The following is a 19934-nucleotide window of genomic DNA, read 5'->3' as shown; positions in this document are numbered from 1 at the left end:
AGCTTAATTTTTTCATAATGAAGAAGTATGTTATTAAATTTCGATTCAAAAGATATATTTTTTTTCATCCGAATCTTGCTGAATTGTAGATGTCTCATATGTCTAATAGGCTGTATGTAGAGTCTCCAATGATTTTGTGTACGCTTTCTTCAGGTAGGATAATCTTCTTAAGTTAGCCTTTACCTATTTAGCATCATTAACTGCATCACAGTGAACATCAAAAAGGATTTTTCACTTTAATTTACTGCTATTTAAAGATTAGTTACAATTACAATTTGTATTGTAAAAATCACAAACTCAAATAAAAATTTCTTACAAATTAAAATTATCCAGACGCAGCTTTCCATCATTCTCTGTCAAGTACATTATATCTGATAGGCACTGTTCACTTATTAACTCCTCGACACGTTCGCACATCTACATACATATAAGAAATATATAGAAATTACGTAATGCATTTTAAATCACGACTTACTCCTTTAGCTTTTAATTCGTTCAATACTTCGGGATGCTTGAAATTCGGTCCGAAATTCACAGCTACTGTGGCGCTTTTGTGAATGGATATGGTAGGGTAATAAGAACCACCGTATATATCTGTGAAAGCCACACCTTGTGATTTACCGTTTTTAAAATACTCTATTTTACTGCCTGGCAGTACTTTAAGGCCCTTCAGTGTTTCTTGCACCTTATCCTTATCTTCATAATATAAATGTGACTTAAACTTTACAAGAGGCTGAAAACAAAATTAATGTCATAAATATATTTTACATATTTAGTGCATATATTAACAACATACTCTGTCCTTAAAGGTATTAGGTAAGTAGTTGGTGTCCGTTTCATCGGGCAAATCGATTAAGAAACCCAAAACATCACCTTCCGCATAAGCGTCACTGTAGTGTTTACCATGGCTTTCATGGAATCTGGTACCTTTTCGTGACCGCCATGAATAACCGAATTTGTCATAGCCGAGAGGGGCTTGCAGATTGCCGTACTCCTGACCCCAGCCCAATCGCGTTGCAGCGCCCTCTGGCATTTCTTCAACAACAGCCTCAAAATACCAACGCCCACGATTAACAGCTAAATGTTTTTCAAAATAGTATGTTATTGTGTTTACATATAATACACAATTATTATGAATAAGCGAAAATGTCGTGATTTAGTGCGTAAAATCAAAATCGAATGAAAAAAATATTAATTTTTCTAACTTACAATGTGTGGCGCGTACCATACAGTATCCCTTCTCACCAGTAACAGCTAAACGATCTTCGGAAATTTTCAGTTGCGGTGCTCGATCATGCAAAGCCAATAGGACACAGTTTGGCACTAGAGTTCTATATAACCAGCCTGGTATTGGTTTACCAGCCCAATCAGAGCTTTCGTCGAACTCTTGTCGGAATGGAGCATGCGGATCAGGTTCAGCTAAAATGTAACGATACCCATCCTTGTTGAAAGGATGCTCCAAAGGGTAACCATGTGCTGGTAACTTCACATTCGCCGTTATATCAGAACTAGGACGACCCTTTTTTCCTGTAGGCCCAGAATCGTTACCGGGAAGCTTTCGTTTGTTTTGACGATTATTCTTCGTCAAAGAGGAAGCTAGGAATAGGTGAGAGATCCATACAATAAATAATAATTAAAAAATTTTTCGACCTGAAATTTCTATACACATTTTGACGTTCGCCAATGGAATAAGGTCATGTAGAAGCGCAATATCAGCAATGGAATGTGTGCAAATCTCGGATTTTTATTGGAATGTGACCATTGAGCTTCAGAGTGGACGATATTTCTATGTCCTTACATTACATATACAATTAATAACTCAAAAATTATACGAAAACTATGACTCATTGTTCTACGAGTTGCAAAATGAAGTGAAACTAAACAACCTAATTACACAAATCCTTGAGAAATTATTTTCACAAATGCCACATTCAACTTCATAATCGGTCAATCAATTTACCAATCAATCAGTGCTTTTACGTACTTTCTTCCTCGCGATGCGACACCGTGTTGTTGTCCATATACTCGGAAAGTTGCAACTACGTGCGCAGCAACGACAGCAGCGATAAAAACGAAGCGTCCAACCGAATCGATATATGTACATATGTAAAACAAAACAGCACTAACTACTGTGAAGTGAAAAAATTTACATACATACATATACATGCACACATATACAAACATGCCTCATAGCAGAACAATTGTTACAGTGGATATCCGCAGATTCGCGAACAATGCAGCAGACTTCTGGCACGTAACAAACGTTTCGCTGCCGCCTCCCCACCCACTTTGATTTTCCTACGAATGTCGACGGTGAGCCTCGCCCCAATGTGACAAAATGCATTTGGAAACAAACTACCATCACAGTAATCAATCACAATCACAAGAGTACGAATATAAAAATAGAAAACTATTTTAAACGTTAATTGATTTAGACATTCATCAGTAAATAAGCTCAAAATTGAGGGGCAAGTAAGAGTTGACCCGCTTGTCGGTTTGAATTAAATAAGAAAAGTTTAACAAATCGACGCTCATGGACCCGACATTATGTTGATAAACATTGAAATATTGACTAAAGTAAATTAAATTTTAATATGCAGAAATTAAAATCTCAATTAAACAGCAATAAAACAATACAACAATCTAATCAGTAATGGCATGCAAAATGAGCTCATTTGGACACAAAAGAGAAATTTACTTAAGAGCGAGCGAGAGCAAAGCACGCGAATTATGGCACAAAGCGACTGGTGGATAAGTTTCCGCAAATTACATTTCGTCTTTTTTCTGTTTACAAATGCTTAAAATTATTTTAGAAATTACTCGCACTGCTCCAATCCATTCACGCACTTCTACTTACCTGTCCCGTGACCATCTTCGGATGTTCGTAGCAATCCGCCCTTACCCATGGTATCGTAGTTCGGTTTAATTAGAGATAAATCCTGCGTGACCAAACCAAACATGGCGCCAGTCTCCGCATTCTCCTCGTAAGTAAACAAAATATTAACCTCTTTAACCAGTGAACGTTGCACCGTGGAGTACCTAGCAATAGAAAAACTTTTTATTTTTATTGTTTCTTACATGTTTTAATTTATATACTCACCAAGATTGAGTGACACGCCGTGGCATCGTAGTCATGGCCTCCCAATATTGTTCTATATATGGTATGATTTCTTTGTCTTTGCTAAATAGAAACTTGCTTTTGCCGTCCTTTAGCGCATTTTGTTGCATATTAGCTATGGCAGTGACACACATTTGTGGTATTGCTGCAAGGATTCAATATTGTATAAAGTGATATTTCTAAAGTTTGGCTACACTTACTGGCTTGGCTTTTGCGAAATATTTCAAGTCCACTTTGTGAGCAATTTTTGCATACAAACATATAGTTGGAGATAAAAGGCACCAATTTGCCCAGCTGGTAGCCGATGCAAGACTCATGAAACCAACGACTGCAATTGGCGCATAATAGTTCCACTATGTTAAGATTACGCTCTTTGCCACTGTCAAATTGAGGAAAATAATAATAATAATAAGAGTGTGTTTATTGTTTGCAAACTTTGTCCTTGTGTTTACCAGTAGCAAATGCCGGCGCTGTTGGCGCCTGAAGCAGGTTTCTCCTCTCGTGTAGTTTCAGCTGCTCGCTCACTGGATGCATACTCCGAGGCTGTTTCGGACTGTGAATTGGTATCAGTTTGTATTTCATCCATTTTTCTATCTTAATATATTAACTGGCTTAAAGACAGAGCCTTACACCAATCAAAAAATGCAAAAAAAAGTTATAAAAGCGTCTGCAAATAATTGTAAAAGGTGGTATGCAATTAGAGACGAAAAGTAACTGGATAAGTATGTTCAGTGAGTAGTGTTCATCATGAATTTTTTGTTAGCAAGTAAAAAGTTATTACATTTTATTTAATTTTGTATGAAAAATATCTAATTCTGTGTGTTAATAAGCCTGTCCATAAGTATATAAAAATTGACACAAGCCATACTTATGTTTTGTTCTTTTATTTTTAATTTGCTACCTCTTGTATACATTTTTTTAATACAATTAATGCAAATTGTACCACGGTGCATATTGTAACATTTTTAAAAAAGAGACAACACTGCTTTTACTATTCACAATGAAGACATTTTTCACTCCAGTGGCGATTTACTTTCTTTGTGTGGTGGATGCAAATTTTGTGGTAATTAAATTATAGCTTGCATATTTTACAATTCTAGAAAGGAAAAATAGAGAAAAATTGTTAAAATAAAAAGCGTACGTTCAAAGGTTATCTATTATTTATATCTAACGTTTTGTACAATCATGATTTATAATAAACACTTTGTCACAGTGAAAATCAATATATTCCAGAGTAGCAAAAGAGACTCCCGGTGGGTGTTGGGGAGCAATAAGTCCACGTTACTTTTTTCTTTGTGCATTCGACGGCATATACCATATGGGAGGCGTATGTGTCTACATCAGCATAGTATTTGCTGATGTTGGATGCTATGAATAAGCGCTATTGATTTTTTCGCTTTACGTCAAAGGCGTCAGCAAATAATATCAGTTTTATATAAATACTTGTGTTTAAAAATTTCCCTAATCTACATAAACTGTTTGCATCGGCGTGGAAATTAAGTGATACTAAACATTTCTGAATGTTCTTAAATTGTACGAATACTTATAAATAATTAATAAGAGGGAACATTAACAGCTGTATAACTACCGCACTAACGATAAAGCATAAAGTGATTCATAATCATCAAAGGAAATTCACAATACTTTTAAATGCATTATACAAAGGGAAAATTATTAGTTGGTTATTAAAAAAACCAGAACTAAAGAAGTCATTGACCCACAACAAAACTATTATTTTATCGAATAAATTAGTGTTGTTAAATTTGAATGGTAGCTTTGGAATATTTCGATCTTACAAACATTTTCGCAATCATTAAATTTTTAAATTCAATTTTTTAAACACATTACCACTTGTGTATACAAATGTCCAGGGAGTGCCATACATCTTAGTAAAAATATACAACGTTAAGTAAAAAAATATTATATACATACATAAGTATATGACAGGTATGTATGTACTATGCTTGTAAGCGAGAGCCCCCTGATGCTGTAGACATTAAAGAGAATATTTTATAAGATTATACAAATCTAAATATACAAAATGTCTTCCCAAGGCTTATCACAGTAAGCGATAAGAACAACTGTGAATAACGTACACTTCGCTTTTGTATAGCACAATATCATTAGCTGCATCAAAGTTAATTTTTATTAATACTGAATCTTAATAATACGACAATAAAAACATTTTTGTATTTTTTTTTAGTCTTTTGAATCCCAGGAAATATCAACTTATTTATTAACGCTTCGAAAAGTGCGCCACTGAATCAGAAAAACTACTTTTTGAATATTGTTGTTGTTTTGACCGAAGCAACAACAAGATGGGGTCGTTATTCCGTAGTGAGGAGATGACTTTGTGTCAACTCTTTTTGCAAAGTGAAGCGGCCTATGCGTGCGTATCAGAATTAGGCGAGCTGGGTCTGGTACAATTCAGAGACGTAAGTAGTTTATAATTATTTCATATGCATATGTAACTTATACATAATTATATATCAGCTCAATCCCGATGTGAATGTTTTTCAACGCAAATTCGTCAATGAAGTGCGTCGCTGCGATGAGATGGAACGTAAATTGCGTTATTTGGAGAAAGAAATCAAAAAGGATGGTATACCGATGTTGGATACGGGCGAAAGCCCCGAAGCACCTCAACCCAGAGAAATGATTGATTTGGAAGTAAATATTCTTTCAACTTTTCTACATTTACAATAGTTAATCTCATCTATTTTTAATGTTTCAGGCCACTTTTGAAAAATTGGAAAACGAATTGCGCGAAGTTAACCAAAATGCAGAGGCATTGAAACGTAACTTCCTGGAATTAACAGAATTGAAACATATTTTGCGCAAAACACAAGTTTTCTTCGATGAGGTGAGTTGGCTTAATATTTTAGTTTTTATTAATTCAATAATATTGCATAAATTGTCAATTAATTGACACAGTTCACTAATCTGTAGTTATTTGCTAACCTTTTTTGGTTCAATGTAATGAAACACAAATTGAACATATACATACATTTACATATATGTGCAAATTTTTGTATTTTTTTAAAGAAAAAATTTAGAAATTTTTTAATAATAAAGTAATTAAACACATTCTCTAAATGGTTATTGATATACTAATATACTTATCTATTCAAAGTATTAAATGTCTATAAAATGAAATGCTTCCTTTCCCACCCTTTTACATTATATGTTATAATGGTTATATACGATAGTGAAACAAAAGTAATCTAAGTTAAAATGCTTATATCCAATATTATATAGTTGTGGTTTTTCGAAAACCACTTAATATCTAGCACAAACCTACATTGTTTTCACACACAAAATATAAATAAATGAACGTTATAGTTGCCACCAGCCATTTTATCAGTGAAGTTACACCTACACACACATGTATGTACCTACAATGAGAAAAAAACTACTAGTCTATTTATGTAACCTATATACATACATATTTACATATGTAATTGACTAAATTTGTACATACAAATAGTTGAAACCCCACCGTATTCACACGCCCTTACCACAATGAAACCACAAACCAGCAGAAACACATTTCCGTTGCATTAGTAACACTTTTTTATACAAATAATATGTGCATTTTATTTCTTTTATTGTGCGGTTTAGAATCCTTTCTGACTCCTTCAAAACTTCCGAATTTTTCTGTTTTATTTTTAGTTTTTTGCTCTTTTGTTGTTTTGGTACTTTTTAAAAGTTAATTTTGCTTTTATTTAATTAGTTATTCTTACTTTAACGTCTCATTTAGATTTTTCTTTTCTTGATAGACTGTAAATATGCACTATTTAATTGTATTAGAAAAAATTATTTTACATATGTATTTATATACATGTATGTATATATAGCGATTTTCTACAGTAATTTTTGTATGTTTATCTAAAAACTTTTTGGTTTCTCAAAATATTTTTTCTGATAGTTGTTATCTTTTATTGGCTATCGTTATTATTTATTGTTGTAATAAAAATAATAATTTTTGTATTTGTTGTATATGCTTTATTTTGTAAGCTTTGATTTTATAATCTGTTGATCAGTTTTGGCCATAATTCGTATTGGTTTCATTGATTAGTCAAACAAATAAAATGAATTTAATTTGAAAATGTCTATAAGTTTATGCCTATAATGGTTATAAGTTTATGTTTATTTCTAGTATAACTAAAGAAATGATATTTAAACAAAAAATAGTAATTGTAAAAAGTTGTAACCTTTAATAATGGTATTTTTGGTAATTTTCGCTTAAAATTTTATTTGAGGCCAATGGTGCAATGGATTATTTAAAACGAAACTTGTGTAAAAATACGGAATTAAATAATTTTGTTATTATAGCTTAGATATTTCAAGTAAACTTTGTTTCATAAACAAATTTCTTCACTTATCTACCACATATACATAGTAAATAACCTACAAATATTCGCCACTTACTTTTTTCACAAAAACTTAATAGAAAAATAAATTACTTTCAATATTTTCTAATAAGTGCACTTACGAGTATATTTTAACAAACAAATGCATTGAAAACCATGATTTCGATATATGCAAACACAGCACCTTAAAGAACTACCCTTTGAAAGTGCACCGAACACGATTTTTAGTATATCTGCAACTTGCACTTCTACACAATATTTGTCATTATAAATTTATCACGTCCAGTGCCTGCTTAAATTTATTTTGATTATCCCATCAGCTGTGTCACATATTCCACGCATATTTCTGTTGTTTGTCTCACGCTAACAGCTGTTTACAAATTATTAATTTAAGTGATTTAAAAGAACAAATTTTTTTATTTCAATTTCTGTTAAAACATTTTTTCCCTTTTTTGTTTGTTATTTTCCGTTAATTAATACGAAACACCTGCGTTACGTTCATACGTTTTATCTGCAAATTACATCAACCAAATACCAAACCACACGCACACATGCATACGAAACTACTCCGCAAACGTGCTAAATACAACAACATAAACAAAATTTACCAAACCGATACGCTACTCGCTTTGTATCCATATCATCCCAACAACTATTAACCATTTCCAAACGACAATCAATCAACCAATTCCCTTGCAACGTTTCGTGCGCACACAATTTTCGGTTATTTTGCGTTTGTGTATTGTGTAAAGACGGTGCCTACAGTTTCTTACAATACCTCCTCCTCCACTACTACTTTTAAATCACGCTGGCGCTATGGACGGAGACAGATGGCGGACAATCAGAACGAGGATGAGCAGGCGCAGCTGCTGGGGGAAGAGGCCGGTATGCGCGCTAGTCAGCCTGGACAAAATTTAAAGCTTGGGTAAATATATGCAGAAAAAAGCACAGAAAGTAAACAAAAAACTCAATGCAACAACAACAACGTGTTGTACAAAGTTGTTTTTAAAAGTTTTTGTTAAATATTATGATTTTCAATTTGCAAAAACTAAACTCAGAAGTGTTGTTTTAAAAGAGTTGCATATCAAAAGTGGAAACTTTATGCTGCCAATCGTTTAGTGCACATTATTCACTTCACGTTAGCACGTTTGGACCTTTGCACCGCAAAATAATCTATAACTAATTATATATTGATTTAATTTTTTTATTTTTGTTTTTGATATTTTTTTTTTATTTGTGTTTGTTTTGTACGCTAATTTATGGTGCTTGGTTCATTTGTTCATCTATGTTGCTTAATCCAAATTGTATTATATATGTTTGTGTGCGTCGCTGTACATACGCCCCCTTTGGCTGATAAGTATCCGAAATAATTTAAGCATAGTTGGAAAATGCAGTCTCCAAGCCGTATCCGTTACTTCATAAGTATTTTTTTTGCAAACGCCACCACAGTTTCAGTTTTTGTCATAAAAAAGGATAAATTAGCTCATTGTTTTCAATTTCAACCGTGCCTAAATGATTTTACCTTTCACATAGAGTTCACGTAGGATTTCTTGATCTTTTGGTATAATTTTTTTTATCTCCAAAACAAATAAACTCACAACTGTGAAAAAGTGATATTATAATACAAAATTTTCTGCTCTGAATAATTTTTTTCTTAAAAACATTCATTGAAAAGTTATACACTAATTGTATGCTCTGTATTTACATAGATAGTACACCATGTCGTATGAGCAACACAGAAAGTATGAATGATGATAGGATATAATTTCTAAGTGTCTTTTCGGCCATTTTTAAGATGTCAACAATTAGTTTATTTATTTTTTAAGAAATCATAGCACTTATTGACAAAACCCTGACTAACATTACAATAAATATTTTTGTGGAGGAAATTAATAAGAAATTTTCTGCAGAGCTGAAAATTTTCTATCAGAATATCACTTGTTCAAAGTTGGAGATTTACTTGCTTAATGTTAAATAACAAAAAAAAATTCCATGTTAAATATGTGGGAAAAGTATAATTAGTATGGTTGAAATTGAAAATAAATCACTAGTTTAAGTTCGATCCTGATTTTAGCACAAAAACTGAACTTCAGGGGACGTTTGCAAAAAAAAACAAGCAATAACGGACACCCTTATATGTGTACATACATACGTATATATGTATGTATATGTTTCATATAAGTATTTAATTATGTAAATACTCGTATATGTATGAATGTATGCGCGTGTGCGTACCCGATTTCCTTTACCCATTTCCCTTCCTCACGTTCCGTGGTCACGTCACCTAAGTATACCTCGTCCTCGTCGTTATAAATTGTTACTTGTCGCAAACTCTTAAATTCTCGTGTGATCATTCACCTTTCACACTTTTTTCCAAAATAAGTTATATAAGATGCCCTGGTTCATTCCAATATTACTGATAAAAATGCACATATGATTTGTTGGCATTCGCTAGAGTCGTCACAAATACATAGCCACTTCATGCGCCCAAATAAATACATGTATGTATATTGCAAGCACCAAAGTTTACACCGGAGCTGATAGGTGTATACATTGGTTACCGGACCTCATAGCTGGTAAAGGTTCATCGAACTGTTTGAATTCATAATCCATAGTAAAGTGTATTAAGAATAACTTAACTAACAATTAGTGTATTATTGCTAAAAATACTACCAATTTATAACAAAAGCATTTTTTCATATTGAACTACTATCTGGTGTTGGTGATTAGGCAGTTAAGGATCATTTGCATATGCATAACAGTAACTTTTTGTCACACATACAATTGCATCTACTTTGTCTTGGCAATGAAAAATATAGCATACAATTTGTATATTTCTTGAAATTTGTAGCAAGAGGGTGGTATCAATACCACAACTGAGTCGATGACACGCGCTTTAATCACCGACGAAGTGCGAACTGGTCACTCGATGGGTCCAGTTCAGCTTGGGTACGTATTGCTATATATAAAAGAGAAGAAAAAATAATGTTGCCGCTGGCTTATACAAACAAAAAATACTAGACTCTGTACATACATTATTAATATAACTTAATAGTACTTATATACTTGTACAAACATGCATACATGCAGTGGCTCGAACTGCAACGAGCTCAAATATTTGTGAAGTAATGAAAGCCTTTACTAGTAAAATCGAAAATACTTGCTATTAAATAATATTTTACTTTTAATATTCGACTTTTTATGAAAGCAAACCATTTTTTATATTGTATCATGAAATTTTTATTGCAAGCTTTCGAAGATAATTTGTTTATCAAAAGCTTTAGACATTTTTCGAATAACCATTCCATAAATAATAAGTGGGTCCTAAAGGTTAATTATTTTTATATTTGTGTCGGAGACCCTAATAAATTTATATACATATATATATTATGTGAATGATCAGCGGGACGAGCGGAGTTCAATTAGAATTGTGTTTCTGCCTGTATATACTTGTCCCTCAGTTTTTGAGACATCGATCTGAAAACTTGCACATGACCTTTTCTCCCCAAGAAGCTGCTCATTTGTCGCAAGCACCGATATAGGACCCCTGTAGTGTTCTCACTACAGTCAGGTCTACGTAACCGAAACGGACCCGGATTTTTACCCGGTTAATGACTGTTAACTTGGCAGAATTCTGCAGCAACAACAACCACTGTAGCATATAGCTGCCGTACAAACTACACGATTGAAATTGATTGTATTTGGGAAAGGTGTTATAGTCGGTGCAACCGAAGTTAACGTTTTTCTTGTTTTTTTTGTCTCCAAATTACCTAACTTTATGTAAAATGGAATGAAAATTAAAATTTTTTATATTTTCAAACTTAATTGGCATATAGAACTAACACCAAACCGATAATTCCTAAAGAACAATAATTTCAATCAAAATAGAGCAAGATGTTAATTGACAAGTAGAAGTGTCAAAATACTTCAAATATTTATTGCTCTAATAAAATTTGAGCCACTGCATATAAATAACAATATTTACCTCACAATAGGTTAACAATAATTACTAAAGTAAATAAAATCAAATAATGAAGAAAATTCAAAGTGCTTAGGCAGAAAAGTTTATTTTTTTCTATTAGTCGCTTTGTAACAAAACTTAATCTAGCAACTAACCGCTTTGGCTGCCATTCTGCTGCTTGAACCTAACGTAAATGACATGGAGTAAAAAAAGGTGTTGTTCAAATTGGTTTTTCTTTTAACAATTGTTATTTATAAACTACAAATTGAACTATAAACACCTAGATGTATCGGGTCATCGTCATTATCGTCGGGTGAAGCGTCCAATCAACGCTTGCGGTTATTATTAATGCTGCATTGCTGCTAAAAGCGTTGGAAGTACTCATCGTCATAATAAAACAATAAATAGTTCCAATTATAATATTAAATGCTGAATATTTTGCATGATATCGATAATTGCTATAATAATAAAAATTGAAAATTTGCAAAATTATTGGAAATAAATATTGAGAAAATGTTTTTTAATTTAAAAATTAAAGTAGCAAATAGAAAAAAAATTTCAAATTAAAAGCTGGAATGAAAAAAATTAATAATAGGGAGAGACTTACATACATATTTCCCACTGAAACTTTTTAATTAAAAACAATTAAATAATAATTTAAAATGAAAAAGAGCTCAATTTTGTTGATGTTTTATTAAAAATTAGCTTTCCTTTACAAAAGTTAACCAAAATAGTAGAACACGAAGTACTCAAGCACAAAAAAAGTAAATTCTAAAACAAATACTTTTCTTACTATGAAATTATAAATCTGATATTAAATTTGTTTTTCAATCCGGTGTTTGGAGTTTTTTATCCCATTTTTGGGGTGTTCAATTCGGTATTTGGAATTAAAATTTTAAGAATAGTTTTTAGTTCGGGAGTAAAAGTTAAAAAAAAGATTTAATTCCAAGGTGAATTAAATTATTTTTTAATATATTATTCATAAGTGAAAATTTCTTTTAAAATCTACTTTAAAATTTCAGCACCCTTCCCTTTAACTAATTCTAAAAAAATCTTGAAAAAAAAATAAAGAATACCATACTTTGCTGCAGAACCAAACAAACAATAACAAGAAATTAAAACCATCACTTAGGCTCAAATAAAAACTAAAACACTATACAACAAAAACAAAATTTAACATCTTCCAAAAAGAAAATGTGTAACAAATGAATAAACTCTGCAAAATTCTTCTTCCATTCCATATACACTTACATACAATTGCGCTTAAAATGCGTTTGCTTGTCTTGTAGTTACTTGGATAAGACCTATGAGCGTGAAGAATACCTGCCATGGTTTGTACAAACAATTTGCAAAACAAATTAAAACGTTTATCAACCAGTCAATCAGTTAAACGAATATGATTTATCAATTTTTATATCCCAAAACTCATTGTTTGGTAGTGAACTGTAGAGGCACGCTATACCCGAAACGCATCAAATCTGCTCATGCTCCTCGTCTTTTTCGCCTAAATGTGCACATAAATACATATATATTTACATACACATATTACATATATATACATATATATTTTAATACAGCACGCAAGGATCCAACGAATATTGCCAAACGACGGACCATTTATAATTAAGTTTAGCTGCTACATTTAACTCTCGCGCATGCACAATTTATTATTTCTTTTGTTTCCATGCATACTTTTTGTTTTTGTTTATTTTTTATTTTCATACATACATTTGTATTTCCCCAACGCACCACTTGCTTGTGTTAATCACATGATTGCCGGTCACGTTGTTGTTTGCGGAAACGAAAAAAAATAAATAAATAAATAAAAATTAAAAAACTAGTTTCTACGGTTCAAAAACCCAATGCTTGAGCGAAGAAGCATTTGTATTTGTCCATGACTAATGTTTTGAGTTTAGTTTTTGCATTTGTAAATAATCGCCATTCCCATTTTTTTCTTTTTACTTATAAATACTTTCACATAACAATCAATTTAATAGTATTTGTTGTTGTTTTCTTCTGCCGACCATAAAGCTTTGTTGCTGGCGTAATTTTGCGCGAACGTTTGGCTGCCTTTGAGCGCATGCTGTGGCGCGCTTGTCGCGGCAATGTTTTTCTGCGTCAAGCCATGATTGAGTCACCGCTCGAAGATCCATCGAATGTGAGTAAACCAACAACAACAATATTTATATAAACACACAATAACAACTTTTTTTTTGTAATTAACAGGGTGATCAGGTGTACAAGTCGGTGTTTATTATTTTCTTCCAAGGTGATCAGTTGAAGACACGCGTCAAGAAGATATGCGAAGGCTTTCGCGCCACATTATATCCATGTCCAGAGGCACCGGCCGATCGCCGTGAAATGGCCATGGGTGTGATGACGCGCATCGAGGACTTGAATACGGTGCTGGGGCAAACGCAAGATCATCGTCATCGTGTTTTGGTCGCCGCCGCCAAGAATCTGAAGAATTGGTTTGTGAAAGTGCGCAAAATCAAAGCCATTTATCACACGTTGAATCTCTTTAATTTGGATGTGACACAAAAGTGTCTGATCGCTGAATGCTGGGTGCCGGTGCTGGACATCGAGACCATTCAATTGGCATTGCGTCGCGGCACCGAACGTTCTGGTTCGTCGGTGCCACCGATTTTGAATCGTATGCAAACTTTTGAAAATCCACCAACCTACAATCGCACCAATAAGTTCACCAAAGCTTTTCAAGCGCTAATCGATGCATATGGCGTGGCTGCGTATCGCGAAATGAATCCCGCTCCCTATACGATTATAACGTTTCCCTTCCTCTTTGCTGTGATGTTTGGTGATCTCGGACATGGTACACTTATGGCACTATTCGGTTTATGGATGATACGCAAGGAGAAGGGTTTGGCTGCACAGAAGACTACAAATGAAATTTGGAATATATTTTTCGGTGGTCGTTACATAATATTCCTAATGGGCGTATTCTCTATGTATACGGGCTTAATTTATAACGATATATTCTCAAAGTCGCTAAATGTATTCGGTTCACATTGGCATGTCAACTATAATAGGACAACAGTGCTGAATAATAAACATTTGCAATTGAATCCCAGCACTGCTGACTATGAAGGCGAACCCTATCCATTTGGTATGGATCCCATTTGGCAAGTGGCCACAGCCAATAAGATTATATTTCAAAATTCATACAAAATGAAGATATCAATTATACTCGGTGTGATTCACATGATTTTCGGCGTGTCTTTGAGTCTCCATAATCACACTTACTTCAAAAACCGAAATGCTCTACTCTATGAATTCATACCGCAGTTGGTCTTCTTGGTAATGATGTTCTTTTATTTGGCACTTTTGATGTTTATCAAATGGAATAGATATGCTGCGACTAATGCCCGTAAGTAGTAAAACATTTCAATAGTTCTTTGCCTTAAATTGCATACTTTACTTTATATATGTATATATTTATATATAATTCTCTAATCTTTATAGCCCCCTACTCTGCCGGTTGCGCTCCCTCGATTTTGATTACTTTCATTGATATGGTTTTGGGTAATACGCCGAAGACACCACTCGAAGGCTGCCATTCATATATGTACGCTGGCCAATCATTCTTCCAGAATTTGTTCCGTTTCGTCGCTCTCTGTTGTATACCTGTAATGCTGCTCGGCAAGCCACTTAAGATTATTCAACAGCGTCGTCAAGCAAACGTAAGTTGAAGCGGCTTAACAATCAGCAAAAAAATATATATTTAGAAATACTTGTATCTTTGTATATTTTTTTGTGTTGGCAAGCCAATCGTTCATTATCACCATTCATCGCTAATCACGACATGCACAGTTTTTAATCCCTCAAGAGAGGTTATTATATTTGCCACAATGCTTGTAACACCCGGAGGGAAACATCGGGGATCCTATAAAATGTATATATAAATGATCAGCATGACGAACTGTGAATTTCTGTCTGTACAAATGCGAACAAATTCCTCAGTTTTGGATATATCAGTTTGAAATTTTTCACACACATCATTTTCTCCCCAAACAGCTGCTCATTTGTTGAAATTCCTGATATAGGACCACTTTTGCATATACATAGGTATAGCTTTCATACAACCTGATCGCCTTTTATTTGGTAGCTACCTTCACGAAAATTGGCGAGGATTATTTTTCAATGCAACCGTACAATCTCCGAAGATATTACTCAGAACGAACAACTATAGTATATATCCGGCATACAAACTGATCGATCAAAATACAGTCCTTGTATTAAAAAACTTTTTTATGAGACAAGATATCTACACAATCTCCGAAAAAATTGTTCAAACAGTACCACTATAGCTGCTATACAAAATGACAAGTCAAGATCTCTTGTATGAAATATTTTGTATTTTCAAGGGCATGATAGCTTCGGTGCAACCGAAATTTACATTTTTTTCTTGTTTTATTGTGGCCAATAGCTTCGATAATTGGCTGCGAAAATTCGCTTAATTGCAATATGTATTGCATACTTTTAAGAGCACACAAATATTCAAATCAAAATTTTAGTATCTAGCGGCACATTACTAGTTGGAAACGAACTTATTTTGTTGTTGGCGTAATACTGTAGTTAAAAATACAAAAAATACCTGGAAAAGAAATCATAATTTCCTACATCAAACTCACCTTAAGGTACACACCTAGTATGACCGCCTAAAAGTAAAAAAGTTCTCTACTACTGCAGTACTCACAATGGTTGAAAGAAAAAAATAAAATAAAAATGAATTATAGAAGTGACAGATTTTAAAAAAATTGGATTGTTTCTAAAAACTGCAACTTTGAGGTAAACGCGTTTGAAAATAAACTTTTGAATTAAGTGGCTACCTTTTAGATGCCTGTAACTCAAAAAATATTTGTAATATTCTCTAAAATTTTTAGTATGTTATTTTTAAAAGTATAAACTTTCGAAATATGCAAAACCAAAACAATTGATTTTTTACTAAATTTCAATCTAGGTGTGTCCCCTAACCAACATCATAGCGTTCACTTACTCCTTTTGCCTTAACCACCTACATACATTTTAATTTCACTAATATTTACTAAATCAATTATAAAAGTGTTGTAATGTTTTAATGTCTTTATTATTTTGTACTTTTCCTCAAATTTCGGCATTTACCACAAAATATGTACGTCTCAAAACCGAAATTAATAACAAAAAACACTAAAAAAAATACCCAACAAATTAAATTACATACACAGGAGGAGGTTAGTTGTACGCGTAGAAAATATGTCTAAAACTGTAAAAACCTATATACATACATATAAATATGTACTCTGCAATATTTTTTTGTGTTTATTTTTTTAACATTCACCTTTTATGTCTCACCATCAGCGTCAAAATCTAACTGGCGCCACAAGCGATGCGGAAGTGGGCATGACTAACGGCACTGCTGGCGGTGTTGCTGGGCACGGTGGCGGCGGCGATCCGCACGAGGAGGAGGAACTTTCCGAAATCGCCATACATCAAGGCATACACACTATCGAATTCGTTTTGGGCTCCGTATCGCATACAGCATCGTATTTACGTTTATGGGCACTGTCTTTGGCACACGCACGTAAGTGTAGGGCGCATGCGCACATGACTTAATAAACATACACATATTCATATACATATATGTTGAATAAAATATTTATTTATTTTATTTAATTGCAATATCTGTCGCACATTCTTCCAGAATTGGCTGAGGTTTTGTGGAATATGGTTCTGTCGATTGGCTTGAAGCAGGAGGGTTGGACCGGCGGTATTATGCTGACCATTGTTTTCGCCTTCTGGGCCATACTCACTGTGGGCATTTTGGTGTTGATGGAGGGCTTGTCAGCATTCTTGCATACTCTACGTCTCCATTGGTGCGTTGCTGCTTAATATCAATATCGGCTATTATATATTATAATTAATTACTCATATTTTTCTTCTAGGGTTGAATTTCAAAGCAAGTTTTACAAAGGTACCGGTTACGCTTTTCAACCGTTCTCTTTCGATCAAATTATTGAGAATGGCGGCGCCGCTGCAGTCGAAGGTGCCGAGTAAATCAATGAATGTCGTCCCTTTGATTGAAATATATTGCAATTTAAAACGACAGTGGTTGCTCTTCAAGCACAGCACATTAACATTGAAGAATTTATGCACACATACATTTATAATAAAGTAATTAATTAAATATGTATTAAGCAGTTATGGAATTTAATAATGTAACATTCACATAAAGCTAATCTAATTGAACTTAGTGGAATTATATATACACATACATACATACTATAATCACATATATATATTACATGTTTATTACAAACAACAAGGCTTCTGGAATGCTTTGTAAGGCGATGTGAGGAAACGTTCGGGAATGCTTGTGAAAACTTATGCTCGCCGTTCGACTTGCAAATGAGATTATCCAATATAGTACTACATATACATATACATATACATATACATATATACAGTTTTATGTTTCATGTAAAATTTTAATGTTACGAGAATTCTTTGCATAAAATAACGCTTTTAGCATTCATCGACAAACATAAAAAATGTATGTATACAAAAATATATGAATTCAATTATATATGTAGTTATCAGCAACTAATAATACGCATTTCTATGTATTTTTTTTATAATAAAATATGTTTATTTTCCTCAGTCTATTTTCCACAGTTTATTTATGAAATTTTTAGAAAACTACTTGATATTGCATTAAAAACTTTACGTTCCTAATAATTAATATTATAAAGCTTTGTAAGTTGAGTTATAAAAGCACACATAAATATTTTGTGGCACTCCATATCTCCTTTAATAAACAAAGCCGCATAGTGCAATTAATGCTGAATCTATGCAATTTACAAAAAGTATAAAATTTTCGGTTATTCTATTAATATCGTGACTTGAATAACTTACAATTATCTGAATATAACCAAATAAAATGTAGAAAATGTTGTTGTTCAGAAAATATGCAAATAAAAAACAGCCCACAAGGCGAAAAACAATCTGGCATCTAAATTACATTTCTATACATACAAGGAGCGTTCCAAAGTAAACAGGACTTAAAAAAAAACAACAAATGTTTTTTCGGCAAAATCAATTTATTTTATTCAAAATAGTCTCCTTCCACTTCAATACAGCTTTTTGCACGGTTCAAAGCATGTCGAACGAGGGTTTTAGCTCCTTGGGCGGTATGGCCGCCAGTATGCCGGTGCAAACCTTTTGAATGGCCTCTACGTCTGCATAACGCTTTCCTTTCATTGGCAAATGCATTTTTCTGAAAAGGAAGAAGTCGCACGGTGCCATATCAGGTGAATACGAGGAGTGGGTAATGGTTAAAATGTGATTTTTGGTCAAATAACCGGTCACAACCGTCGGATCGATGAGACGGACAATACCCTTGAAATCATAAAAACAAATCAACTTTGTCTTCACTTTTGGCTTCTCCATTCGCGATTTTTTGGTTTTCGGCTCGTCCGGTGCCTTCCATTCAGCACTCTGGCGTTTCGTTTCGTGATCAAATTGGAAACACCACGTTTCACCCGTCAGTAACAATATTGTAAAGGAAGTTTTTCTCCTTTTTGACCTCTTTAATGATGACCTTCGAATGTTGGATTCTGAGCAATTTTTGGTCGTCAGTCAATTTGTGCGGAACAAACCGTGCACACACCTTTCGTAAGCGCAAATGTTCGCTCAAAATGCGAAAAGCATTTGGATGTTTTGGAGATGTCCATGTATTTCAATGATGATTGCGGCTGATTTTTGATGAATTCACGCACAGTTTCGATGGAATTTTCGGTGATCACGGATTTTGATGGGCCCACATGTTGATCGTCATTTATGTCCTCACGACCACTTTGAAAACGTTGAAACTACACGTGCACTCTGCTACAGGATAGGCAATCATCGCCATAAATTTGTTTTATCAATTGAAACGTTTTGGTAAAAGTTTTACCAATTTTAAAACAAACTCTTTATTCGAAGCTAATTTTCGCACCGATAACACAAACGTACTGACAATTTAAACGCAATAACTCCACTTCCAATCGATGAAATGTCTTGAAATTCACACACTAGACAATCGATAAAGATAGCAGATTCTAACGCACCAATCGACATATACATAAATGACGCCACCAGGGGGCACTAGATTTAAATAGTCCTGTTTACTTTGGAACGCATCTTGTATATGCGTTTTAACAGTTTTCATACTTTATGCGTTGAGCTAAATTATTAAGTGCCTGCTTTTGACAATTTCTTATTTTGTTGAGCTCGCAGTTGTAAGTTGTATTCGATTGGCCGGAAACGGGAATCCATTACCGGTGGCAAAACCAATAGAAAGAGGTAACATGATAACTAATTATATGTTGGTTATGATAATCAGCTGGATATATTTACACATATGTGCTTCAAAGACGGGAGCATAACACGATTTATTGTGACTACATATGATTTTATCAAGCATTATTGTGACCTTATATGTGAAAAT

The 19934-nt window shown here is 33.5% G+C and overlaps 2 protein-coding genes across 16 annotated transcripts; one reads left to right on the top strand and one right to left on the bottom strand.

Annotated features, from left to right (window-relative positions):
• Nucleotides 1–13: 13 nt before the first annotated feature.
• LOC120780308 (set1/Ash2 histone methyltransferase complex subunit ASH2) lies at nucleotides 14–3786 on the bottom strand. Of its 4 annotated transcripts, none has more exons than XM_040112601.1 (9): nucleotides 3571–3786; nucleotides 3319–3497; nucleotides 3101–3263; nucleotides 2858–3039; nucleotides 1210–1596; nucleotides 797–1077; nucleotides 476–733; nucleotides 317–417; nucleotides 14–247 (listed from the first exon to the last, which is right to left on the bottom strand). In XM_040112601.1, the coding sequence occupies exons 1-9, from the start codon at nucleotides 3702–3704 to the stop codon at nucleotides 232–234; spliced, it is 1701 nt and encodes a 566-aa protein (XP_039968535.1). In that variant the 5' UTR covers nucleotides 3705–3786; the 3' UTR covers nucleotides 14–231. The 4 variants fall into 4 exon arrangements, with proteins under 4 accessions (XP_039968535.1, XP_039968540.1, XP_039968548.1 ...); XM_040112606.1 differs by having other exon boundaries at nucleotides 14–244; XM_040112614.1 differs by having other exon boundaries at nucleotides 2903–3039.
• On the top strand, nucleotides 2897–18450 carry LOC120780252 (V-type proton ATPase 116 kDa subunit a1). Of its 12 annotated transcripts, XM_040112550.1 has the most exons (13): nucleotides 4090–4181; nucleotides 5322–5553; nucleotides 5612–5788; nucleotides 5853–5981; nucleotides 10343–10440; nucleotides 12742–12783; nucleotides 13484–13610; nucleotides 13679–14837; nucleotides 14933–15150; nucleotides 16675–16680; nucleotides 16808–17030; nucleotides 17151–17322; nucleotides 17392–18450. In XM_040112550.1, exons 2-13 carry the CDS (start codon nucleotides 5437–5439, stop codon nucleotides 17501–17503), a joined length of 2580 nt encoding a protein of 859 aa, XP_039968484.1. In that variant the 5' UTR covers nucleotides 4090–4181; nucleotides 5322–5436; the 3' UTR covers nucleotides 17504–18450. The 12 variants fall into 12 exon arrangements, with proteins under 12 accessions (XP_039968457.1, XP_039968448.1, XP_039968484.1 ...); XM_040112523.1 differs by lacking the exons at nucleotides 4090–4181; nucleotides 10343–10440; nucleotides 12742–12783 and adding exons at nucleotides 2897–2984; nucleotides 8244–8416 and having other exon boundaries at nucleotides 17392–17503; XM_040112514.1 differs by lacking the exons at nucleotides 10343–10440; nucleotides 12742–12783 and adding an exon at nucleotides 8244–8416 and having other exon boundaries at nucleotides 4089–4181; nucleotides 17392–17503.
• Nucleotides 18451–19934: the final 1484 nt, after the last annotated feature.

The sequence above is a fragment of the Bactrocera tryoni genome, chromosome 1 (genome assembly GCF_016617805.1).
Source record: "Bactrocera tryoni isolate S06 chromosome 1, CSIRO_BtryS06_freeze2, whole genome shotgun sequence".
Lineage (NCBI taxonomy): Eukaryota > Metazoa > Arthropoda > Insecta > Diptera > Tephritidae > Bactrocera > Bactrocera tryoni.
Note: the sequence above shows the minus strand (reverse complement) of the source record. Positions and strands in the feature narration are given on the sequence as shown.

Bases quoted from the DNA above. Each gene is read 5' to 3' on its own strand.
- LOC120780252 (XM_040112538.1), top strand. From the start codon at position 5,437: ATGGGGTCGTTATTCCGTAGTGAGGAGATGACTTTGTGTCAACTCTTT. The intron at 5,789-5,852 runs GTAAATATTCTT...TTAATGTTTCAG, and splicing joins GAGAAATGATTGATTTGGAA to GCCACTTTTGAAAAATTGGA. The intron at 8,417-13,483 runs GTAAATATATGC...CCGACCATAAAG, and splicing joins GGACAAAATTTAAAGCTTGG to CTTTGTTGCTGGCGTAATTT.
- LOC120780308 (XM_040112601.1), bottom strand. From the start codon at position 3,704: ATGGATGAAATACAAACTGATACCAATTCACAGTCCGAAACAGCCTCG. The intron at 3,040-3,100 runs GTGAGTATATAA...TTCTATTGCTAG, and splicing joins CGGCGTGTCACTCAATCTTG to GTACTCCACGGTGCAACGTT. The intron at 1,597-2,857 runs GTAAGTAGAAGT...ACCTATTCCTAG, and splicing joins CGAAGATGGTCACGGGACAG to CTTCCTCTTTGACGAAGAAT.